Here is a 26,034-nt window from a genome sequence, read left to right as displayed (position 1 = left end):
GCAGTGTGCCAAGATCCCACCGCTGCACTCCAGCCTGGGCGACAGAGCGAGACTCCGTCTCAAAAAAAAAAAAAAAACAAAAAAAAAACAGGCCAGCCGTGGTGGCTTACGCCTGTAATTCCAGCACTTTGGGAGGCTGAGGTGGGTGGATCACTTGAGGTCTGGAGTTCAAGACCAGCCTGGCCAATATGGTGAAACCCTGTCTCTACTAAAAATACAAAAATTAGCCAGGTACGGTGGCGGGTACCTGTAGTCTCAGCTACTTGGGAGGCTGAGGCAGAAGAATTGCTTGAACCTGGGAGGTGGAAGTTGCAGTGAGCCGAGATCGCACCACTGCATTCCAGCCAAAACAAACTCCCAGCAATTCATTAGCCCCTGTATACCAGGTGCTTTTACCTAATCTTAACTGCCCACTCTAAGGCAGGTGTTACTTTGGCATCTCACAGATGAGAGGGACATACACGGTTCAGAGCATTAGGTCTTCTCCGTGGCCACACAGCTGGCAGGTGGTGAAGGCAGGCTCTGAGTGAGGGCTGGCTGCCTTTTCAGTGTGCTGTGGCACACTGCCTCCTGTGCATGGCCTACCTGGGAATATACAACGTTGCTGTAGTTCCTAATAGTATCTTACATATTACACAATATCGGCGTATTACAACGTACCAAACATTTTCATGTTCACTGACTCAAGTCATTCACTTATTCATCATTCATTAAATATTTACACCTAGGGCTGGGCCCTGTGCTAGGTACTGGGATGCATTTCTGGACCTGTCCAAGGCCCTGCCCCATGGAGCAGTCTAGAGCTGTGCTGGCCGGTGTGGTGCCACCTGCCACCTGTGGCTACTGAGCACTTGTAATGTGGCTGGTGTGACCGGGGAACTGAGTGTCAACTTTAGTTCTAAGTAATTTCAGTTTACCAGGCACATGTGTCTAGCTGCGACTGGGTTAGACAGAGAAACTTGCCAGGAGTAACTTGTCAGGTTTGTTTTCTGTGGCTTAATTAGTTGAAAAGCTTTCCTCTGCCTTCTGTGGGGAACTGCAAAGACCTTTCCCCCTGTCTCTCTACTTGCCACGCATAGAGAGCATGGTGATCAGGGGGTCTGCCTCATGATTCATGGAAATTACATGGGTGTCAACACCATAAGTTTGCTTCCTCCAACATCATAGGTTTCTTGGTGGCTTGTAAAATCCTGCTGCTTGCTGGATTCTGCACACAGGCCTCGAGCCCCTGGGGGCCTTTTTCTGAGGTGTATTGGATTTTCCTGAGCTTGCATGCTCAGAGATGTCTGTGGGACTCAGCAAAGAGTGTGTCCTTGTCAGAGGCTTGGCTGTGGCTCAGGGAGAGCCCCCGGAGTCCATCTCTTCAGCTCCTGCGCTGTGCAGGTGGGGAGATGGAGGCTCAGAAACCTGGGTGACCTGCCCACAGTCACACAGCAACAAAAGCTGGGCTGAACCAAGGAACCCTCTGTCATCAAGGACTTGAGTGCGTGGCTGGGCTTCCCCAGGGGCTCTGAGATGGGCAAAAGCAGCTGGGCTCACCACGTGCTGCTCTGCAGGATGCTATCCTGGGACTGCCAGGCAGGAAATAGGACCCGGGTTCTGGTCCTAGCCCCATACTGCCCTGCTGTTTGATCATAACCTCTCCAGGCCTCAGTTTGTTTGTCAGTAAGATGAAGAGGCTAGATTGTCTAATGGCCTGGAAATCCCTTCTACATTTGACTTGATGGTCCATGTATCACCAGATCCTGACAGCAACCCACTTCCATGGACAAAAGACAAATAAATTGACTTTTTTGTTTTTTGAGACAGAGTCTTGCTCTGTTGCTTAGGCTGGAGTGCTGTGGCGTGATTTCAGCTCACTGCAACCTCTGCCTCCTGGGTTCAAGCGATTCTCCTGCCTCAGCCTCCCGAGTAGCTAGGACTACAGGTGCCTGCCACCACGCCCAGCTAATTTTTGTATTTTTAAAGTAGAGACAAGGTTTTACCATGTTGACCAGGCTGGTCTCGAACTCCTGACCCCAAGTGATCCACCTGCCTTGGCCTCCTGAAGTGTTGAGATTATAGGCATGAGCCACCGCGCCTGGCCGAAACTGACTTTTAAGTAGTTTCCAAGTGGCAGGCAGGTCTTCAGACTCTAAATGTTTTATGTTCCCTGTCTTGAGATGGGATGTCTGTGAGTGTAACCCCCTAAGGTGTCCTTGGATTCTTTAGGCTGGGGTAGTCTCCTGGATTTCCAGTAGGGACACTGGGACTTGCAGGGGGAGGAGGAGTTGTTATAGAGCAGCTGCGTTTTCTGCCTGGGTTCTCCTCCAGTGAGGGGTGTTTGTGAGAACATTGGAATCACAAAGTGGCCCATGGCGGAGAATGCAGCCAGAACAAAGGCGCCCTCTCCCCGCCGGGCCCGGGGAATACTAACTAGTTGACAGGAATTTTAATATAAAACTCTCCCTCTTCCTTGTCATTCTGAGGTTTCAGGAAGCCTTCAGGCTTATCGTGCAGAGGCACACAGCACAGACAGGGCTTGGGGAGGTGAGAGGTGATTTCCTGCCATTCTTCTGTGGGGCGGGCTTCCCAGGGTGCTCATGCCAGGCTGACGGGTCCAGTGTGGGCTCCCGCTGCTGGGGGAGAGCTTGGTTTTCATGGGGCGGCAGCTGAGGCAGGACCTGCAGCCATGAACCGCTTCAATGGGCTCTGCAAGGTGTGCTCGGAGCGCCGCTACCGCCAGGTGGGTGCTTGGCCTCTTGTGGGGAGCCTGTGGAGTGTTCAGGGATGGGGGTAGAGGGATCATCTGAGCAGGATCTTGCTCCCAACAAGGTCTTCTGTTACCCCCTCCTGCTCCCTGCAGGCTCACTTGGATATGGGGAGGAGGATAGAGGCAGGAGCTGGACCCAAGGCCCCTTTAGGGCCCAGCTCTGTGTGGAGTACTAACCACTGGCTGAGTGGTGTTTTTAGTGAGATAATCCAGCTAGCTTTCTGTTCTTTTTATTTGGGGAGGGGCTGTGGGTGTGAGATTGAAAATGCCGTGGTTGCGGAGCAGCTGGGAGCAGAGTTTGTATTTTTGCTAACTTTCCTGCTTCTGACGGGACAGCAGTGCCCATTCTGCTCCCTGTGCGTGTGTGTATTGGCGTGTGCTCGTATGTGAGGTCAGGTGTTTTCATGTTTATGTACATACATATAACTTTCCTCCCCTCTATGCTGATGCCTCACTATGGCTCAGGATTCCTTTGGCTTTGGAATCCAACTTTACAGTGAGGGTTTGGCCTCAGCCTCCGGTCTTGGAAAGCGGGCAGAGTGGGCCATGATGATCCCATTAGCCCCCCTGTGCCTCTTCTAGAACTGTGATGGACCATTTTTTCTCATAAAATAGGAATGGGATCAGGGATGGTAAAGGCAAGTGATATCTAATCTGGAAGGGAGTTCTGAAATTGTTCTGAGTTTTAAAAAATCACATAGAGAAGTCCCTCTATTTGTTTTAATGACCAGACTGGACTGTGGGTCCTGACTCCTCTGACAGGCAGTGCTTAGGTCCCAGGAGGATGCCCAGAGGGGCCTCTGCGCCCCCCCGAACACCTGCCTGCTAGGGGACCCAATATTCTCTCTCTAGCCCTCCCCAGCTCTGAGGCTCTGCCCTGCAGGCCCCACTCTGTGTTTCCCGCCCTCCCGGAGCTGGGAAAAGCAGCCCCTGCGACACTAGCATCTGGATGACAGAGTGGTGAGACAGAGAGAGCACTGGATGGGACATCTAGAAGTTCTTGGTCACCTTGGGGCTATGGGCTAGAAGATGGGGCATGCTCGCCATCAGCGTGGGGCCAGGAGCAATTGTGGGCTAGACCTAGGGCTCGGGGACTCAGAGTTCAAGATGGTTTCTGTGTTAGAAACCAGTGCCGAATTGAGAGCAGCAAGCTTTTGGTCAGGTCTGAGCTCAAATCTAGCTCTGCTCCTCTTTAGCTGCAGCTTTTGAGCAAGTCGCTGTTCCTCTCTGAGCCTTTATCTCCTAGTCAGTAAAATAGGGATAATGAAATCCAGCGATGGTGCCGTGGGAGTGAATGGGATGTTGTGTGCGAAGAGCCTGGCTCAGTGTCTGCTGTGCATATCTATCTAGGAGGTGTTTAATACATGGTGGCATTTGGGGATTACAGTCTAGGCAGGACAGAGGAGCAGGAACTAGACAGGAGAACAGAAGTGAGGGGCTGGCATGGGTGAGACCTGGGAGCAGTGGCTGTTCCTGCCCTGGACAGGAAAGAGTGAGAACCACCTGCAGGAAGGACAGGCTCTGTCAGAAGCTGCCAAGGACTTGGGGCAGGGCTGCTCCCTTCACCTCCTGGTCAGAGTAGGGCTGAAAGCAGGAGGGTGGAGGGGGTGGCACTTCGGGTCTTATCTCCTTTCTGTAAAATGGGTGTACTCATTTCCCTGGGGGCTGTAGGGATGGTCAGGTTCTTTGGACACTACCCTCTCAATGTGGTCAGTGATCATGGTGGACAGAGCATAATTCTGCTTCCTCCGAGCTAGAAGGTGAGCTTGCCTCCTGGCACCCTCTCCTCTTCCCCTCCTTCACACCCCCAACTGGCTTGGACTGTGGTCTGGGCTGGCACAGGAGGGTAAGGGGCCCCAGCCCACAGTCCTGCTTGGATGTGGGGTCTGGGTGTGGGAGGAGGAGGCTGTTTTCTTGGAGCACCCTCCTCCCCAGCCCCCACTCTCCAGCTACTGCCCCAAAACTGGCCATCCAGAGCCCAGGGTGCCAGCATGGATTTTCTATGCAGGGGGCTTTGGCCCTGGGTGGGGTAGGGGTGGGGAAGTGCTGGATGGGCTTTGGGACCCCGGCTTGTGCTTAGGTTGAGGGTTGGCTTGTGAGACCCCTAAAAAAATCTTCGCTGGTTCCATGGAGGGGGCCAGGCTCCTGGCGTCTTCCCTGGCCTCAGGCGGGCCTGGCAACGAGTGGCTGCTCCTTTCCCCCAGCTTTCCACACTCACACCCGCGTTTGTTTTTCTTTCTTTCTTTCCATTTTTTTCTCTTCCTGTCTTAGCTGCGTGTTTTCCCAGAATTCTTATGGGAACAGGGTATTTTCCTGCCTCCTCCCCCTTCCCCTTGTCTGTCAGATTTCCTGTTTTACAAACTCGCTTTGAATCCAGGCCCGGGGCTGGTGGGAAGCAGAGCCTCAGAGGTCCCTGCAGCTTCCAAGGCCCTTGGTCATTCTGGGCTCCCTCCCACTCACCTTCCTCATGCCTGGCCCTGGGATGGTTGGCAGGTGAATCAGTGCAGGTGCCCAGTCTTGCAGGGACAACCCTCAAAGGAAGGAGACAGAAGTCTCCTGACAAGGCCGGCACCCTTGACCTTTTCCAGGCTTGCTGAGCTGCCTCTTTCAACTTGCCTGGGACACCCTTCCCTGTGCCTCACTAGGGCCCACCCCAAGTCCCACTTTCTCTAGGGGGTCTCTTGGGACCCCTTGAGTCCCTTTTCTGATTTGTGCTGTCTTTAGCAGCCAGACTTGGCTGGCATACCACCCTACATCCTCCTGTGGGTGGGAAACTGCTAGGTTGTCCTCCCTACAGTAGCCTCTGCTGAATTCCTATCGTGTGCCAAGCATGGCGTCCACAGTCGGAGCGAAAAGGACTGAGAATGGCCCAGTCCTCCTGCTTTACTTTAGTGCCTGCTGTGCCCTGCTTTGCTCTGGAGAGGTTTGTGTACCCTCGTGCTCCTCTGGGAGCCAGAGACCAAGGCTGTGTGCTTCTGTACGTCTGCAGAGCCTGGCATGCAGTAGGAGCTCAATAATTGTGTGCCAATTTGAAAAGAAAAGAGCATCCAGATGGCAAGGCCCTCTCATGGACTTCTGAAAGTAGGAGTTGTGGACCTGTCAAGCCAATGGGCCTCAGCAGGCACATGAGTTAGTGGCTAGTTCAGGTTCAGCCAGGAAGTCTATCTGTGACTTTACCTGCCCCTTACCTGGGAGTCCTCACTGGATGCCTTGGGGCCCTGGCCACAGATTGGCCCCCAGAACCCCAGCTCTCTTCCTCTGACCCTTGGCCTGAGATGGAGTGAGTGTGTCTCAGTGTTCCCTCCTCTGTGCTCTGGGAGAGCAGTGACCAGGCTGGTCTTGTCTTTGGGCCCTTAGCACAGGGCCAGCCCCAGGCTAATGCTCTGTGAACTTCTGTGAGAAAGGAAGAAGGGAGCCAGGAAAACAGTGGATCAAAGGTGAGACTGAGTTGTGCAGTGCTGATGGGCCCTTGGGTCAAGGGCTGAGCTGCTGGGGCTCAGGATGGCAAGGTTTGCTTTTCCAAGACCTTGTCCATCCCAGGTCCTCCCTATATCGGCATGGGTTTACCTGCTGAACTCTGGCCTTCCTGCTTGGCCCACAACCCAGTGCTCAAGTTGTCTGGGCTGAGATAGGGACACTGAGGGACTGGCCAGCTCCTTTGTGGCTCCAATTCCTTTGGAGAGGAGGGTGGCTCTTGACAGGGGTGGGCTGTGGGCTTCCTGACCTTGGGATAGAGGCCGGAGCCTCCAGCTTCTGGCAGTGACTGGGCAGGACTGTGTCCTAGATCACCATTCCGAGGGGAAAGGACGGCTTTGGCTTCACCATCTGCTGTGACTCTCCAGTCCGAGTCCAGGCCGTGGATTCTGGTAAGTGAGTGACAGGGGGATGCCAGCTCCCCTTGCCCACCACACATATGGGCTTTGCAAACAGAGGCTGGAACTAAAAGGGGAGCCCCAAACTGGAGCAAAGTGTCCTGGCTTTTCAAAATATTTTTAAGTGACCATAGGTGAAACTGCCATTTATAAAATATGCCCACTTTTTTTGTTGTTTTTATCAAAATGAAAATAGGTTTTTATATTTTGTTTCCCAATCAGTTTGAACAGGAACTAAACCTATATTTTCAGCAATGGCTGCATGGGAAAATGAGAGTCATTTGTGAACTCTATTTGAAGCTGGTATTGTATCCTATCCTGAGCCTGATCAGCGCTTAAAAAGAGCCATCCTTCCCTACTTTTTACAAGTGAAGATTTCTCTTAATCACAGAGTGAGCATCTCAAAGACAGAAGCCAGGGCTCAGTGGTCAGGGTGTTTCCAGTGCCTGCACAGGGGTGGGCATGAGGTTTGTGCACAATGATTGACAGAGAAGGAATGAATGGAGTGTGGGAACCTGGCCCTAGGAAAGGTTCTCAATGGAGTAGAAGGCCCTGGGGAGGAGTAAGGGCCTGGGTGGAAGGGTGGACTGCAGTGAGGTGAGCCAGCAGTAGGGGAGGCAAGCAGGGAGAAGGGAAGGCAAAAGGATGCCTTCTTTAAAGACTCTTGAGAGGCACCAAGTTCAGCCCCTCATTTCACAGATGAACAAACTTAGAGAAAAAGGGAGGTCCTTGTCTGAGGTCACCATGGCAGCAAAGGACTCCAGGTCCTTTGAAGGGGTCTTGGGCTTCAGGGGCCCCTGAATGGCTTTTCTTTGTCCCTGCAGGGGGTCCGGCAGAACGGGCAGGGCTGCAGCAGCTGGACACGGTGCTGCAGCTGAACGAGAGGCCTGTGGAGCACTGGAAATGTGTGGAGCTGGCCCACGAGATCCGGTGACAGGGGGCAGCGGGTGGCCTGGGGCCTCAGGCTGATGGCACACCCTCCCCACCCCTGGGCACACTGCCTTGCCTGGCCCAGCTCTTGCTGCTCCCTCCTTTGCCCAGCTGTGAGCAGGCAATTCCTTTTGCTCCTCAAGGAATCTGTTTCTTGGCCTGAGAATGGAAGGTTCAGGCTCGGAGCACTTCCAGATTCCAGAGCAAACAGCAGGGAAGATGCTCTCAGACTCTGTGGTTCAGGACGGGGCACCAGGGGGTTGCTTTCTGCTTTAACTAATTATTTCTGCTACCTTAGAGCTAAGTCCATTTGTTATTTAAGGACATGAAGATGTTGCAAATGTTTCAATTGCACAATTAAAAAATTATTCTTGAAAATGTTGGAGTCTCCCAAATTTTGATCCGCTAGGGTAACACCCCGATGGCCTGATTTTAGGTCTGCTTCTGGAATGCCAGATGAGGGCTTGCACTTAGCTGACCTCCGAGCTTTACTTGCTCATATCTTGCTTATGACAAGCATCATGGATTGAGTATGGAACTCTTTCCTGTTGAACCTGGCATTGACCTCAGGGACTTTCTCAGCCACTGCCCATCAATAGGAATTGACCTAGGTGACCCATTTGCTGTCTCTTCTTTAAATGGCTTCTTGCATCCCTTCCTGCCCCAACACTGGGGTCTTCCCCGCTGCGTCTGCCTCCTTTTCCCCCCATCATCCTCCCTGCCCTGTGGGCCCTCACTCTGGCTGATACTGGTTTTCCCCAGGCTCAACCTCTCTGTGTGATCCCCCCAACTTCTAGGAGCTGCCCCAGTGAGATCATCCTACTCGTGTGGCGCATGGTCCCCCAGGTCAAGCCAGGACCAGATGGCGGGGTCCTGCGGCGGGCCTCCTGCAAGTCGACACATGACCTCCAGTCACCCCCCAACAAACGGGAGAAGAACTGTACCCATGGGGCCCAGGCACGGCCAGAGCAGCGCCACAGCTGCCACCTGGTATGTGACAGCTCTGATGGGCTGCTGCTTGGCGGCTGGGAGCGCTACACCGAGGTGGCCAAGCGCGGAGGCCAGCACACCCTGCCTGCACTGTCCCGTGCCACTGCCCCCACTGACCCCAACTACATCATCCTGGCCCCGCTGAATCCTGGGAGCCAGGTATGGACAGCTGGTGTGGGGAAGGTGAAGGGTATTGGGTCCCCGTGGGAGGCCAGGAAGACTTGAAGACCCAAAGTTGTGTGATGAGGAGCCTGCGAGGGGCTGCGATGTTGGGCAAGGAGATGGGGTATGTTCTAGCTCTGCCTTCTTCAAGGCTGTTCTTTGTGGGGAGGACAGGTGGGTCTATGTGGCCTCAGGGCACAGATCCAAGAACAGGGCATGCACAGGCTGGAAGATTTCAACTCACAGAAGGAAGAGCTTTCTACCAGCCTGTGCTTTTCCCCAGTGGAATGGGCTGTGTTGGTAGGTGGTGAGCCCCCATCATAGGAGGGGTGAAAGCAGATACTGCATGATTGCATGGTGGGATGATGGAGTGCACTCCCCAAAACATTAGTCCCATGAGATACTCTAGAAAAAAGGTATTCTGAGGCCAGATAAGCTTGAGATATATCCCGTACTCTCTTTCTCATCTAGGAGATTCCCAGTGCAAAGGAGCCTAGTAGAGGCTCTTCTGGCAGGTGGTGTCACCCAAATAACACCGCATTTCCCAAACTTGCCTGATGGGGGCACCCTTGAGGGCGTGGTTGGTACTGTCTTACCATTCCAGTGTTCCATGGAATGCACTTTGGAATGAGCTGCTGTAAAGGAAGTTAGGGACTTGCCAAGGGGTTAGACTTCATAACCCATAAAGCCTCTTTTAACTTGAATATTCTGGGATTTTGTGTTCTCTCCCTGCCTCCTCCCTCAGCTGGTTACCAGAACCGCTGTTTTTCTCTTGTGCCCTGCGGTGCTCCACTTCCTCTCCCCTGGGGCCCCTGTGTCCAGCAGCCTCCTGGGCTGTTCTGCCCTGCTCCTGGGGCTGAGGTGGTTCTCCTGTCTTTCCCTTACAGCTGCTCCGGCCTGTGTACCAGGAGGATACCATCCCTGAAGGTGAGTCTCCTGCTGCTGCTGTGCCCTCCTAGCTCAGAGAGACAGCAAGGGTCAGCTAAGGCCTGGCCCAGCCTCTGCCCTGAGTTCTGAGGCCTTTCCAATGGAGTCAAGGTCACTTAGCCTATCGACACAGACTCTCTTTCCATGTGGTACCTTTTCTCACTCTTGGAACCAATGTCTTTCTTCCTTGAAGCCAGAACTAAGAAGGAGGAGAGAGGATCTTACCAGGGCAGTTTAAGAGACAGTGTGTCCAGGCCTCAGGCATTCAACTGAGATTCATCCAATTTTACTGAGCAACTGATATATGTTGGGTGCCAGAGGCAATGTGGTTGGGCTTGCATGGAAGGGAGTCATGGAGCGTGGAGCTGGGAGGTCTTGAGTTAGAGTTCTAACTATGTGATTTTGAGTAAATCATGTCCCCTCAGCTGGGCATGGTGACTCATGCCTGTAATCCCAGCACTTTGGGAGGCCAAGGTGGGTGGATTACCAGGTCAGGAGATTGAGACCGTCCTGGCTAACACAGTGAAACCCCGTCTCTACTAAAAATACAAAAATTAGCTGGGCGTGGTGGTGCGTGCCAATAGTCCCAGCTACTCGGGAGGCTGAGGCAGGAGAATCACTTGAACCTGGGAGGCGGAGGTTGCAGTGAGCCAAGCACTCCAGCCTGGGTGACAGAGAGAGACTCTGTCTAAAAAAAAAAAAAAAAAAAAATTGTGTCCCCTCGCTGAGCCTCAGTTTCTTCATTTATAAAATGGGGTCAATAATTCCTACCTCAGAGGATTGTTGGGAGGATCCCATGAGAGAATGGTTGTGAGTAGTTGCCTGTATCCTGAGAGATGCTGTACAGAGGGTAGCTGTCTTTGAAATGCACAGATGTCTCTGCTGTTGGATGGATTCTTCTTCTTTGGCTTTTAAAATCGGGATGGAAGGTGAGCTCAAAACCACTTTCTTCTCCCAGGAAGGCTGAGATATCAGTCTTGAGGCTGAAGCTGGCTGGGCATTCCTTGAGATCCTTCAAGTGCCTGCCAGAGAGCTTTGACTCGGAAGTCCATCTGGTGTCTGGACCGCCTTCCTTGACAGTGGCTTTTGTTTAGCCACTCATAGACTTTTTTCCTTGCTGTTCCCCTCTCGGTGATGTGAAGGCGATGCTTATAGGGGTAGTTGGAAAAGTGCTTGTGCCTTTTGCATGTGTAAAGCACTCCTATCAGGCTCAGGAACGCTGATGGAAGACACCTTCTTTCTCTCCGGTCCAGGGCATTTGGGCAGTTGAGCCTGGTCAGTTGGAAATAAATCTGTGTTCCTTCTGGGGAGAAGTCCCACAACAATTCAATGATGAGTTTTATTTTTATTTTTTATTTTTCCATAGATTCTTGGGGTACAGGTGGTATTTGGTTACATGAGTAAGATTTTTAGTGGTGATTTGTGAGATTTTGGTGCACCCATAACCTGAGCAGTATTCACTGCACCGTATTTGTAGTCTTTTATCCCTTGCCCCCCTCCCACCCTTCCCCCCAAGTCCCCAAAGTCCATTGTATCCTTCTTATGCCTTTGTGTCCTCAGCTTAGCTCCCATGTATCGCTGAGAACATACAATGTTTGGTTTTCCATTCCTGAGTTACCTCACTTAGAAAAATAGTCTCCAATCTCATCCAGGTTGCTGCAAATGCCGTTAATTCATTCCTTGTTTTTAGGGCTGAGTAGTATTCCATCAACGATGAGTTTTTAAAAAGCTTTCGGTTGGCACATTAGGTTAGAGTGAAGATGCCGCTGCTCAGTAGGGAATTCATTAGGGTTAAGACTAGGCCTGGCTCATTTGTGTAGGTTCAGTGCAGGACCCAGGGCCTGGCAGATAGCAGATACTCGGTAGAATTTTGGTTGTGTGACTGACTGAAGGAGAATGACTTGGGTTGCCTCTGAGGCTTTGGAGTCTGGTCGTGGAGGAGGGGGACTGGAGAAGTGTGCTGCCTGGAGTGGGCCCATGCACACAGCTGGTGTCTGGGGTTGATCCCTTCTCAGTTTTAGAGGTACCTCTGTGTCTCCCTGCTGTGCTTCTAGTCTGTATCCATGTTGCATTCCCCTCTGAGAGTATAATACATAGTAAGTCAGCAAGAGCACAGTCATCTAAGCCATGGGGAAAGGGACAAGTGAGGAAATGATGATGATATTAATAACCATGGTAGCTCTTTGAATGCATTGTATTAAGATCTTGACTTTATGTATTCTTCATAATAATAAATCTTCACTCTTTACCAGGGATGAAGTCTTTGTAGCTCACAGTTTTAGGATTCAGAGGAAAGGATGAAATTCAGGGCACATAATTTCCCTTAAACACACTTGGAGTTGTCCAGAGGTTAAGGCTGTCACCAGGGTGCCGGCTTCTCAGTCCCCCTCCTCTGGCTGGGCTGCCAAGATATAGCCCTTCAGGAGTGTTGGGTCATCCTAAGTTGAATAGAAGGGAGAGTTAAGCCATCCTGAGTTGAATAGGGTCTGGTGCCCTTCCGGAGCCTGGAGTGCCTGCCCGGCTGTTGGCATGTTTCCCAGGGCTGCTGGTGTCCTTGGCATTGTCCCTGCCCTGTAAAGGTGACCTGGCTTCAGATTTGCCACTGTCAGGGCAGGGTGGCTGCCAGGGCTCGCCTCAGAATCTGGGAGCAAAGCCCTGTAATTACTGTATTTGGTCGGTGAAGCACGTGTTGGAGGAAAAAAGGGTGATATGGGGGTTTGGACAAGACATCGGTAGCAGGTGGGAAGTAAATGAGTTTGCCTTCACAGAACTCAGTAACTGGGTTGCAAGCTGTACTGTTCTAAAAAAAAAAAAAAAAAAAAATCAGTTTTGTAGAGCCAGAGCCACTCCCACTGGCCACATATTATCCAGGGGTGGGTGGAGATTGGACACGAGGGCATGACTGCTGCATGGGTTGGGTTAATCCTGCCTTGTATAATTTACTGACCAAATGACCAGTCACCCTACCATTCCAGACCTGTTTCCTTGTCTACCAAATGGGGCTGAGCCAACTTTTCCTCTCTGAAGGCAGAGTTATGTGTTGGTTGCTTTAGGTGAGGCCCTTGGTGAGGATTCTGTGACAGCCCTGGGCTCCTGGGCTAGAGAAGGGAAGAAATCAATTTTTTAATCTGAGACTGGGGGCCCAGGACCCAGATTTTGGCATCTACAAAGGGTATCCATCTTTAATTTTGGTCTATTTTGCTCCAGTCACCTACTTGTCAGTCCTGCATGATTTTGCCTTCTCTGCTCTAGGCTTGACCATGTTAAATTAGACTGTCTAGATCCAGGCTGGCCATGGGGTTTCATTCACAGCACAGTTTGAGACCCAGCAGCCCTGCCTGTCCTTCTACTAGCCCTGATAGGTAGATTACTTGGAGGCTTAGGGTTTGTGATAATGCCCTGACTACTCACACTGTGGTACAATCCACCAAACTCTTCCATCAGGTCTCTTGTGTGAACCTCCCACTGGCCCTGGGGCAAGCAAGGCAGCAATCAGTATTATCTCCACTTCAAAGTGGAGAAAACTTTGATTCAGAGAAGGAAGGAAGCTGTTCAGGGTTACACAGACTGTCTCTGACTTGGGAAGTCAGTGATCAAGCTCGGGTGTCTTATCCAACTCAAATTCAGTGAGGATCTTGAGACTCAGGATGGTGCTTTAAGCAAAGGGTCCAGGCCTGGCAGCACACACCCCTCTGGGGCTGATGTGCAGGGCCAGATCAGACAGGGAGCTATGTGACATCTTCCTTGTGTCTGTTCCTCCTGTGCCCATCCTGAGCTCATGCTCATTCTTCTCCTCTCTATGTGACTCACAGAAGAGGCAGGAAGTGGTTTGAGTTATGGTGGTTTGAGCACTGCCCCCAGATTCGTCTATGATCAGTGGTCACTTGTCAGGGGCATGGGGGGAGTCAACTTGTTTTTCTCACCTTGCTCGGTGAGAAGGGGCAGGCGGTGGGAGGAGGAAGCCAGTGTGAAACCTTCTGAGGTGAGTTTTTCCTCCGACACCGTGGGTGCGCGTTGGTGGGGAGCTTCCCTGAGGTATAGCTGGGGTCAGGCCACCGGTTCCCCCCTCGCGGCCAGGGCTGCTGGCAGCAGAAGGAGGCCTGCGCCCGGGACCCAGGCTGGGCACCCAGGTCAGTGAGGACCTGGTAGTTGCCACGCAGTAGCAGGAATGCCTTAGAAGGGGCCCAGGAGTGTGTGGAGTTTCCCCTAACTGCTCTGGAGTTTCCTTCCCTCCTGCTTGGTCCAGGAACCCCTGACTTTTTAGCAACTTTGTGTTTTGTTCCTCTGCCCACTAGATGGGACATGATAAAAACTTGTGCACAGGCTGGGCATGGTGGCTCATGCCTGTAATCCCAGCACTTTGGGAGGCTGAGGCGGGCGGATCACCTGAGGTCGGGAGTTCAAGGCCAGCCGGACCAACATGGAGAAACCCTGTCTCTACTAAAAATACAAAATTAGCTAGGTGTGGTGGCACATGCCTGTAATCCTGGCTACTTGGGAGACTGAGGCAGGAGAATCACTTGAACCTGGGAGGCGGAGGTTGTGGTGAGCCGAGATTGGCCATTGCACTCCAGCCTGGACAACAAGAGCGAAACTCCATCTCAAACAAACAAAAAACAACAAAAAACCTGGGCACCATCCCTTGTTCAGGGTGAGGGGTGTGTGTCCATCAGTGTCCCCTCAAAGAGGGACCCCCCCACCACCATTACAGCCTCTGCTCTCCTTCCTGGGGGTGGCCTTGTTTCTCTGTTTCTCTCTCTGTCTTTCCTTATGATTAGAATGCTTTGTGAGTTGGTGGTCAAGCTGGAATACCTCCTGAATACAGTGAAGCCGGGGATTCCCAGAGTCCTACGGGGCACCTGACTCCCAAACTTGCTTTTCCAAGTGGAGAAATCACAACAACGAAACAACGAGTTAGCAGCTAACTTTTATCACACACTTACTAGGTTCCAGGCACTGTTCCAAAGACTTCACTTAGAGCATTTCATTTAATCCTCACTGTAACCCAGTGAGCTTGGCACTGTTATTACAGTTGAGGAAATCAAGACTCTGAGGGTGAAATAAGTTGCCCAAGTTCACCGAGCTGGTAAGCAGGGGAGCAGGATTGAGCACAGCCACCTGGCTTCGAAGCTTGTGCGCTTTACTGTGACCTGGGGCAGCAAGTGCTACTCCTTATTCTAAACTGACTGGAGTGGGCCAGGCTGCTCTAGCTCCCTTGACTCCAATACATCCTGGGAAAGCCTTTGGTCTCTGCTGCTGCTGCTGTGGATTTTTGTCTGTGGGGCAGGGAGGGAGGAAACAGGTTGGGCTGGGCTGAGGTTGTGCAGGGAGTAGTGGGAATGGTGTGGGGGTCTGGTGAGGAGAGCGTGTGCCCTGCCACACAGGCTGGTCACCACTCTGCTCTAACTGATTGTTCCACATGGGACTGTGGGCTCAGTGAGGCCAGATCTTCTGATTTTTCAAATCTGAGCTATTTCTTGATTTTTAAAAGCGTGAGGCCAAACTGGAAAGTCCGATCCAGGCCTGGGGCAGCAGGTGGAGCATGCTGCCTCCGTCATAGCTGGTGGTGCCCAGCACTGTGCTAGCCCTGGACTTGCTTTCTCACGTGTCAATGTCTCTCACTAGAGTGTGAGGGAATTCCTTGAGGCCCGAGCCCATGTGAGGCCTCCCTGTGTTTCGTATCGTGCGCAGGACCTGGCACAAAGTAGCTGCTCAGTAAGTGGTTGTTGACAGAATGAGTCTGTGCCCCGTTTCTACAGAGGGGACACCTTTGCAGGAGTGATGAAAATGTCTCATAGTCCCCCATCTCTGTTTCACAGAATCAGGGAGTCCCAGTAAAGGGAAGTCCTACACAGGCCTGGGGAAGAAGTCACGGCTGATGAAGACAGTGCAGACCATGAAGGGCCACGGGAACTACCAAAACTGCCCAGTCGTGAGGCCGCATGCCACGCACTCAAGCTACGGCACCTATGTCACCCTGGCCCCCAAAGTCCTGGTGTTCCCCGTCTTTGTTCAGGTGAGCCCGTGACTGGTCCTAAGGGTTCCCTCAGGAGGAACGGAGAAAGAGGAGGGCCCTAGCCCCAGGACTCAGGGATGATACCTTATCCCAGGACTGAGGGCCCCATTTTGAGAAAGATAAGTAGCTTTAGATGCACAGGATTCTAGGGGCTTATACTGAGGGAGCAGAGATTTCCAGGGAGATACACAGGAAAAAGTGAGGCCGGGGGAGCCCAGCAAGGAAAGGGTCCTCTCTTTCCCCTGGGGACAGGGCAGGTACACCCCAGCTGCTTGTTGCCATGTCACAGGGCCTGTTTGCTGATGCTCCCACTCCTTGGCTCACCCAGTGGTTTTTTTATTTGGAAACAACTGAGGGGAGACCCTTGGGGTCTGTGGCTTATCTGGTCTCCCTGGTCTCTGCAAACATGTTTGACCTGTATTCACTGGTGGCCTGCGATTCACTAGATCTCTTATTCTCCAACGTCAAACAAAATGCTTGAAGAAAGATAATGAAATGAACAGCAAGCTGGGCCTGAAATCCCAGTTACTTGGGAGGCTGAGGTGGAAGGATCGTTTGAGGCCAGGAGTTTGAGGTTACAGAGAGTTATGATCATAACACTGTACTCCAGCCTCTTCTTCTTTCCCCTTTTCCTCCCCATTTATCTCTCTTTCTCTTTAAAAATAACCTTTATTGGACTGGGCATGGTGGCTCAGTAATCCCAGCACTTTGGGAGGCCTAGGTGGGTGGATCATTTGAGGTCAGGAGTTCAAGACCAGCCTGGCCAAGACAGTAAAACCCCGTCTCTACTAAAACTACAAAAAAAATTAGCTGGGCGCGGTGGCAGATGCCCGTAATCCCAGCTATTCGGGAGTCTGAGGCAGGAGAATCACTTGAACCTGGGGGGGTGAAGATTGCAGTGAGCCGAGATCATACCACTGCACTCCAGCCTAGGAGACAGAGTAAGACTCCGTCTCAAAAAAACAAAACAAAACAAAATAAAACAAAACCCGAAAACCTTTATTTATTCCAACACCCAGATATGATAGTGTGAACATTTCAGCATCTTTTCTGTGTGCATGTACACATTAAAAAACAGATCTTATTCTATATTTTATATCATGTTGCCTTTTTAAAATGAAAATTGTAGCATGAACCTTTCCCACACCACTAAATGTTCTGTGCTTTATGGTAGTTGCCCTCTCTTCTATTATATGGGTATACTGTATTTATTTAACCAGTTCTGTATTCAGATACTTCTGTCTACTATTTTGCTATAGTAAATAACCCTGTGATGAAAATCCTTGCTCATGGATTGCCTCTCTGATTATTTTCCTTGGGAGAGATTGCTGAAAGGGAAATGACTGGGTCATGGGTCATAAACATTTTAAAGACTCTTTATACATATTGACAAATTGCTTTGCAGGAAGATTCTAATGGTTTATCATCTTACCAGCAGCATAGACGTGACTTGGCCCCAAGGGCTTCATTTCTGCCTGTGCCTCTCTGGTCTCCCTGGCATCCCAGTCTGGGCCTGTCACTGTCCAGTAGGCACACTTTGTTAGGATGCAACACATCTCTGGGAGCTCATGTGCCTCCCCTTAGACAACTCTGTCAGCAGGTCCTGGCCTTGACCTTTCTGTTGGTCTCTTTCTTAGCATGTGACACAAAGTTCTTGACATATACAATGTCTAATTTTCTTTCCTTTTTTTTTTTTTTTTTTTTTTGAGATGGAGTTTCACTCTTGTTGCCCAGGCTGGAGTGCAATGGCGCGATCTTGGCTCACTGCAAATTCTACCTCCCAGGTTCAAGCGATTCTCCTGCCTCAGCCTCCCAAGTAGCTGGGATTACAGGTGCCCACCACCATGCCCAGTTAATTTTTTGTAGTTTTAGTAGAGATGGAGTTTTACCATGTTGGCCAGGCTGGTCTTGAACTCCTGACCTCGGATGATCCACCAGCCTCAGCCTCCCAAAGTGCTGAGATTACAGGCCTGAACCACTGCACCCGGCCTGTGTCTAATTTTCATATTCATTTTAATATTTGTATAAGAAACTATTTTTATTCAAGAGACAGTCTCTCGCTCTGTCCCCCAGGCTGGAGTGCAGTGGTATGATCATAGCTCACTGTAACCTCAAGCTCCTGGCCTCAAATGATCCTTCCACCTCAGCCTCCCAAGTAGCTGGGATTTCAGATCCAGCTTGCTGTTTGTTTCATGATCTTTCTTCAAGTACCTTACTTGATGTCATGTACTTAGAAGCCATGTTAGAAATATACAGTCATAAGGACAAGTGCTGCTGGGTAATCCAGAGCTTAGGGAGCTTCCTCTGGGCTGGGCTAGGCAAGGTGATGGAATAGGGTGAGAAGTTTGGGTGTGAATTGACCCTATGGGGATTGGCTGAGAAGGAGACAGTCAGTTTGAGTGTGTTATGAATGCAGAGCAGGGACTGGCCTGGCCTTGAAGGAACTCAAGTGACCAAATCTCTTGGCATGTGGCTCTCAGGATGCCTCCTAGTCCTGTGAGGCATGAACAGGATAGATGGGGGATGGCGGGGGCTGGGAGGGCCCAGGAGCCCAGTGCAGTGAGGGGTGGGAGCTGAGACTGAGGACTGCAGAGGGCCTAAGCCTGTGGTTAGACTTCCTGTCAGTGAGTGTAGCTCTCACGGAGAGGGTTGATGGGGAAGGTAGCAGCAACAGTTCCACAGGACAGCAGCATCTGTCTTTCTGTTTCCATCTTATGTATGAGGGGGTGTGTGGGTTCTCGGGTTGGTGGCGGGCTGACAGTCTTCTCTGGGTCAGAGGGTTCTCTGTGGCTGGCTTTGACAAGCTGCTGCTTCCTCCCCCCAGCTCCTCACCCAGCCTCTTTTTGAACTGCCCACTCAGCCTGCTTTATTTCCAGCCTCTAGATCTCTGTAACCCTGCCCGGACCCTCCTGCTGTCAGAGGAGCTGCTGCTGTACGAAGGGAGGAACAAGGCTGCCCAGGTAAGACTTTCACTTGCGTTTTTTAGGGGGCTTTCTCTGTGGGCTTCATTGGCATCCTCCAGGACCCTCACTTTGGTCTCTTCCTGAATATCTTAGAAGTGTACACTCTCAGGGTAGGGGAGACCTGAAAAGGACCCCTCCACTCTCCCTAGCAAAGGCTACAGCTTTTTCTTGTACATCTCCTTTCAAAGCTGTTGAATCCTTCTTTGATGGTTAGAAAGTTTCCCCAGCCCCTAAAGACACACCCCATTGTTTACCCCACCTTCCTCTCAGGAGCAGAAGAGATGGCAATTTACCCTGGCTGTGGGGGGTAACTTTGGTGGTGGGAAGAGTAAAGCTATTAGCCGAAGTGAATTTTTAGACCAGCATCAGTTTACCCAAGTTTTCTGGGCCTGTATTAGCCCAAATCCCACATCCTCTTCTGAGAGACGAGTCTATGATTTCGCCTGGGTTCTAGCTCTCCCAGCAGGGTGCTGACATGGGAGCTGTGCCACCCTTCTGGGAGCTGGCCTGGGATGCTTTTCTCTAACTGGGAGAACTTCATTTATCCACACAACCCAGGAGCTGGCCAGTTCAGTCTCTGAGCTTAAAACCACTTGGGTATAGAAGTTGGAGCCCTGGGCTCTGCCCTGGCTACCTAGGGCCATGGGGTGAGGGTAGCAGACTCTTTGCAGATCAGGCCCCAGTGTAGAGCTGCCTTGGCTGAGTCAAGTGGCAGCTTGGGGTAGTGGAAAGATCAGGAAACTTGGAGACAGGAAGTCTATATCGAGACCCAGCTCTGCTGCTGGCTCACATGTGATTTCTTCCTTCTTCCTCGGTCTTCCCATCTGAGCAGCAGCAGCAGTATGTGTGTATTTGAGGCAGTAAGGGCAGGGTCAGAGGTTGGTCTCTAAGGACCCTTTAAACCTCAGCCTTCTGGGACACTATGTGTGACTGTGGCTGAAGCAGGAGGTTGGTTTGTTTTTTAAGTAAGCAGACTGGACTGGAACTCACCTATTCCAAATGCACATTATCTTTTTCAAGGGAGTGCCCTGGGGGGCTGCATGCTCCCTTCCACCGCTCGCTATTGTCTACTGTGTGTCTGGACCTCCTCTTCTCCGAACCTCTTCTTGGGAACTTTGCAAACTTTGGGAACTTAAAAATCTTTGCATATCTTCTGAATTGTCTCAGTGGGAGTAAAACTTCATCTGTTGGGAGGGATTTAAGTTTTAGGGATGAGAAGTCGCTTAGAGCTACGTTTGGTGAATGAGAGTGTAGTGGAGCTAAATCAGGCATCCAAGCGTCAGAAACTGAGGTGTGGCCATAAATTCACCAGACTCACAAGAAGCCAGTTAGAGATGGCAGCCACCCTGAAACGTATACATAAGTCTAAATTCACTCTTCTGTTTGTGCACTTACCCTTGAATCTGCAAACATTGAGCACTTACTGTGTATCCTCATTGTGTATGCATTTTACATACTTGACCCCAATTAGCTCTTGCAGCACCCCCATGAGAGGCACGATTGTCCCCACTCTGTAGTTGAGGCAACTGAGGCTCCAGTGAGATTCACCGGGACCCAAGAGTCTCCAAGCTGGTAAGGAATGGAGCCGGGATTAGCACTCGGGTCTTTCTGGCTCAGCGATGCTTTCTATGACCCCACACTGCTTCTGGCATGTCTGCATAAAGACAAACTAAGGAATACAAGCTGAAGCCAGAGCCTTGTGACAGTTGCAGTTCGTCCAAAAACCCTGCTTTATAGATCTCTGGAATCTTAGAACCAAGAGACTCCTTTCCCTTTGCCTTGAAGATTGAAGGAAGCAATTTGAAGACAAGTAAAATAAATATTAGTATATTCCTTTTTCTTGAAGTATGATAGCAACCAAACATGTAGATCTGGGCACCCTATCATGCTACTCACACCAAAAAAAAAAAAAAAAAAGTTCAAAGGGATTTGGATAAATTCATAAAATCTCAGCGTTGGTTAGGCTTTCAGGAGTCATCCATTCTAATTGCTTCCTTGTAACTTTCCAGTTAAATGGTTTTCTGATTGGTGCTTGAATCTTCTAGGGCAGCCATTAGAGCAGTGGTTTTGTTACTAGGGAGGGCTAAATTGTAGAGCATTCTCCCTTACGCTCAACAGAAATCTTTATTTGTGGAATGTTCCTCCTTGGTTCTTTGTGCCATCACTTCTCTGGGCATGCTCAAGTTTGCTAACATCTGTGAGCTGATCCAGTCCCACACCATGAACTACCCTCATCACACCCCCTTCCAGAAGTAATAGACTTGATTAACGTGCCCTGAGGTCTATCACCCTGTGCGAGGTCCTGGGAATACCATGAAGCACAAGACAGACACACCTTCCCTTTACACACTGACTCATGGAGTTTACCATTAACTAAGGCCCCAATGTGTTTTCAGTAAACCCTGCTCTTAGGTCAGATTCACAAGAAGAAGCTTGATTAGGGCCACTTGGGAGAAGCCACCCTCCAAGTGGTAAGGACCCCCTTACCAAGTGGTCCCTCAACTCTGACCCTTTGGAAAATCAGATGTGTCCCTGGAGCAAGTGTGGGAAAGACACCGGGTGACCCCCGTGGCCTGCTGTGGAATGCGACAGGTGATTGGGCCATGGAGATGGGCATCACTCTCCCATGGACTGCCGTGGCCCCTGCTGGTGCCGGTGAGATGGGGGAGTCTACATGCCCTCCCTGGCGTGCTTGCCCCTCTGCTCTGCCTCTAGCTGTGTGCCAGTTCTGGCCTTTCCCTGACCCAACCTTTGGGAAATTTTTCATTTATGTCTTAATCACTTCCTGTCTAGACCATATTCTCAGCCCTGGGAATCTGAGCCAGAGTGGTGGCCTGGGCCTTTTCTCACCTTGCTCGTGGTTCTTCCCCAGTTGCTGGTGGCTCCTCCCACTTGCCCTACTTCCACCCTTCTCTGGCCCTGGGCTGTTTTTATTTTTTTATTTTATTTTCTTTTTTCTTTTTTTTTTTTTTTTTTAACTTTCTAGGCTCCTGACAGATTGTTGGCTCTAGCCCTTGCCCTGCCAGCCTCCCTCTTGGTCTGGAGGTGACAACCAGATTTCCCTTGAGTCAGGGAAGACAAGTTTTGTGGGACTCTGAGGGTTTGCCTTGTGTTTCTGGCTAGTTTGGAGCCTTCTTTCCATTGCTCAGACTTTGAAGTCTTCTCAGACAGCCAATTCCTTGACTCCTTCTGAGCTCTTGGGTCATTTTCTTCCCCTCTTTTCTTAACATTATTATTACTATTATTTGTGATTTTTGCCTCATTTGCTCCTCCTGTTTGGTCTCTGGATTCTTTCACATTCAGGAACTGAACAGCTGTAGGCACATTGCTACCTCTCTGTATAGTGAGAGCTTTAGGTCAGCCATACATGGGTAATGGTCCCTGGCTGTGTGGCCATGGACAGATCACTTAACCTTTCTGATCTCTAGGGTCCTCGTCTGTAAATGAGGGCAGTGGTGTTAATTTACAAGTGAGGATCCACTGAGCAGAAAGTAAGCATTCAACACATGAAGGCTTCTCTTGGGTTGCATTGAGACAGGGCTGTGGTGGGAAGGGTTAAGGTCATCACCAAGATGCCTTATAGCCCATGGTTCTGGAGTCTTCATGTTTGGGGTCCATCGGAGAAGCCAAAGCCCCTGAGAGCTCCTGCAGGGACATCTCCCTGTTGTCTCTGCAGCTCAGATTTCCTCAAGCCTCTGTATTTGTGCTACACTCAAGAAGCCAAGCCATCTTTTAATATATATTCTATATCTTTAAATTACAAAAGTAACAGTGATTGCAAATATAATACACATTAAATCAAAATGTATCAATTAAAATCCCACTCCCTGGAGTGAGGAGTGTGGTATCTTAGCTATTTTAAAAAGGTATAACTATGAGAAATTTATCATTTTGTTTTACAAAATTGGACTCTGTGCTAGGTATTTTTGCACATTGCACTATTTTGATTTATGATAGAAAGATTTCTATTTCTGCCCACATAGCTAGCTGTACTTAATTTTTTAATAGTTGCATACAATTCTGCCATATGAAGGTAGCATAATTCATTTTATTCATCTTCTCTTGATGAATGTTTGTCATTTTCTTTTCTTAAATTACAAAAATGCTGCTGAGAACATCCTTGTATGTTCATATTGATACCTCCTTGTAAGTGTTTCTGTAGGATAGAGTCTCAGAAATGGGGCTGTGGGGTCATTTTTAACAGGTTGATAGCTGAATGTTAACCTGTTGGCTTTGTAAATGTCACCAACAGTGCAACACACACTCATGGTACCCTTCAGTGCATGCCAGGCCCTTCTGGCTGGTTCTTCTTCAGAAGAGACACGGTGTCAGGTGTTTGATACCTGAAAGGGAAGTTCACATAATTAATAACATTTTGTTTTGTTTGGAGAATCTAAAATTGGATTTTATTGCTTTTGACAAAAGTCCACTGCAGGATTTGCAAAACAAAGAACAGTGTAATCTTTAGTGGCATTAGAGAATCAAGTGGATTTTCTTAGCATAAAAGTATGCTGAGCGTGCCTGTTGGTTTACCTATAAAGTCTAAGAATAGCCTCTGCCTTTATTTTTGGAGCAGCTAATGCATAAAAGAGATAAAAGTGATGTGCATGTCTGTACTAGAGTGTGAGTAACTGGCTGTTTCTTGAACTGATTTCTCATTAATGCAATTAAACTTATCCGCAAGGAATTTGGTAATATTAGCTCACATTGTGTGGCGCTTTACTCAGTCTGCAAAGAGCTTGTGGAAGGAGCTTGTAAGAACGCCAGGCAGGGACTCTTCTCCCTGTTTGGACTGTTGAGAAAACTGAAGGGGTTAGGGAGTTTAAGCCAAATTTTTTGTGGCTAGTTAGTGGCAGAGCTGGGATAGGAGTCCCCTGATTTCTGACTCTCAAGTCCAGTGCTCTTTCAGCCAGACACTTACAGCAGAATAAGAGCAAATATGGAAAATCCTGCAGCTTAAGGGTGGCTCCAAGCCCCAGGTGCTGGGCTGGAGACTCCGGGAGCATTTGGTCAGAGAGGTAGGCCTAGGGGATCAGGCTGTGAAGAGGCTTGCAGAGACCAGCTGCCATGAGGGCCGCTTTCCCCCTTCTGTTTGCTTTTTTCCTACTTTGAGGAGTAGAAGTATAGGAAACTGGAGGGTGATGGGGCCATCTTGACTGCAGGTCAGGTCTGCCCTTGGCTGAGGCTGTACTGAGCACTGCTCCTGGTTCTGTGTGAGATGATGAGGATGTGTTACCTGGGGAGGCTGTGGCTCCCCACCTTCTCGGGGAGGTTGTGGCTCCCAGCCTCCAGGGGACAGCAAAGTAGCCAGTTCTGTTTGCTCTCTGTCAACCCAGGTGACACTGTTTGCCTATTCGGACCTGCTGCTCTTCACCAAGGAGGACGAGCCTGGCCGCTGCGACGTACTGAGGAACCCCCTCTACCTCCAGAGTGTGAAGCTGCAGGAAGGTAAGCAGATGCTCTAGGTGCCCGGAGCCCCTCTCAACTTGCCCCAGTCCCTCTGGGCAGCCCTCTGGGCAGCCCTCTGGGCCCTGGCTGCCAGTCATCCACAGGGCACTAGAGTGTGTGCTGCTGGGTTCTGTCCATGGGCCGGTAGGTCTCAGACACTGGCATTTCTTCCAGGCTGGTAAGCCTTCTGATATACCTGAGCTTTTCAGGGAAGTTTCTATTCTAGAGACTTTCCAGAAAAGCTATGGAGTGGGGTAGGAGGAGCTTTGGATTCAGACAGACCTGTGTTCAAATCTTGGCGCTGTCCCTCCATACCGGGATGACTGTGGGCACTTTCCTCAGCCTCTCTGAGCCTGTTTCCTCCTGCGTAAATAGGGGGAAAAGTAGTCACTCACAAGGTTGCTGTGAAGATTAAGCTAGGTCATAAATGCAAAGTGCCTGGCCCATAACAGGTGCCCAATAAATACTTGTTGCCACCCACTCACCCTACAGATCTGTGGACAGAGACCGCAACTTGGCCTTACCCAGCTACATGGCCCTCCAGAGCCCAAGCTGCTGGGCCTCAGGCGCATGTGGGAGTGTGGAGGGAATTTCTAACCCAAACTTTCCACCATGCCCTCCACTCGTGGGAGGGGAAGCCAGCTGGGAGTATCTGTCGGTGGTTTGGTTTGGCGCCTGAGGTCTCCGCTGAGAGGGGCTCGGTTTCCTCTCCCAGATCATGAAAACAACAGACCTGTTTGAGGATGAGTGACAGGGGCAGAGAGGAAAATATTACCCAGTGAAAGAATTCTGTTTTGGCGGGGTTTGCTCCGGGAAAGCTTCCTGGCTGTTTGCAAACTGTCCTGTGTGCTCAGTGCCTGAGTATTCCTCTTCCTCGGAAACCCATTCAGTGTGAGAACCTCCACTCTCACTTCCCCACAGGAAGCCACTGACAACTTCTCCATCTCGGGCTCTGGCCTTTCCCCTGCCCATGGAAGGGAAAAGCAAGTCACCTCACTGGGTCAGCTCCTCCGTCCAGGCGGGCTCAGTCTGACCACTGGGCAATGGGAATGAACTGCCTGAGCAACCCAGTTCTAGCACTGGCGTTCCCAGAGTTCCCCATGCCTGCTGGAGGCAAGCAGGTGGGAGCTCCAGTGGCCTCTGTTCCTGAGCTTCCCTGCTATCTTCTCCATACCCAGCCCCTCTCTGGCTCCATCACACCTAGCTTCCCATATGCCCATTCTCCCTGTCGCTCCAGCCTGGCTGCAGTGTGCATATTCACACATGCGCTCACACTGAGTCCTTTCTTCTCTGCTTCCCCCTCCCTGCCCCCAGCCCAGATAGTCTAGGACCCTGTCACATTTGAGGGAGGAGCACTGGATGGGGCAGGGCTCAGTAATATGCCCTGGTTGGTATAAGTGGTACCCTCACTCTGTTGTGCACGTTACAAGGCTGAGGCCATAACCCAGGACCCTGGTTTGCTCAGCTTCCTGCGAGAAGGAGGGAGGGAAGAGAAGGCTCACATTGGCTGTAATTTGGGTGGACGTGGAGGTTGTGGGAAGAAGGCAGTAGAGGAGCCGAGGGCAGTGACTGGGAGTCTGGGGTCTGGGTGTGGTGCTGCTGTGCTGTGCTGTGTGGCTTCAGCTGGCCCTTTCCCTTTGCCAGGCTTCAGTTTCTCTGACTGGAAACTAAGGGTGGGGCCAGCGCTTTGTGTCCCTCCCAGCTCTGACACCCCCACACAGAACCCCAGAGCTTGCTGTGAGCAGCTGGACCATGCCTATACTATCCTGCCTCTACCCCTCTGGGGGCTGGATGGGGAATGGGTTGGGATCTCCCCTTCTGGAGGCCCCAGGCCCAAGACTTGGAGCTAGGGGTGGGGTGTGCTCCATCCTCCACTGGGTGTTGGTGAAGGCGGGTGGTGTGGGGACTTGGGTGTCACAGAGAGTCTCTCCAGGTGCTGAGCTATGTTTGAGCCGCAGCCTTGTGCAAGCCTGG

At 50.8% G+C, this 26,034-nt stretch overlaps 1 protein-coding gene across 1 annotated transcript in view; it reads left to right on the top strand.

Annotated features, from left to right (window-relative positions):
• Positions 1-26,034, top strand: part of RGS3 (regulator of G-protein signaling 3) — a 130,996-nt gene that overhangs the window by 34,623 nt on the left and 70,339 nt on the right. The window contains 7 exon segments of the mRNA XM_011950097.1: positions 6,537-6,618; positions 7,449-7,554; positions 8,352-8,703; positions 9,594-9,633; positions 15,453-15,649; positions 18,526-18,609; positions 23,949-24,060. Of these exon segments, the coding sequence (XP_011805487.1) occupies positions 6,537-6,618; positions 7,449-7,554; positions 8,352-8,703; positions 9,594-9,633; positions 15,453-15,649; positions 18,526-18,609; positions 23,949-24,060 (973 nt within the window).

The sequence above is a fragment of the Colobus angolensis genome, unplaced genomic scaffold, assembly GCF_000951035.1.
Source record: "Colobus angolensis palliatus isolate OR3802 unplaced genomic scaffold, Cang.pa_1.0 Scaffold301, whole genome shotgun sequence".
NCBI lineage: Eukaryota > Metazoa > Chordata > Mammalia > Primates > Cercopithecidae > Colobus > Colobus angolensis.
The sequence above is the reverse complement of the archived record's forward strand: the minus strand, read 5'-3'. Positions and strand labels throughout refer to the sequence as shown.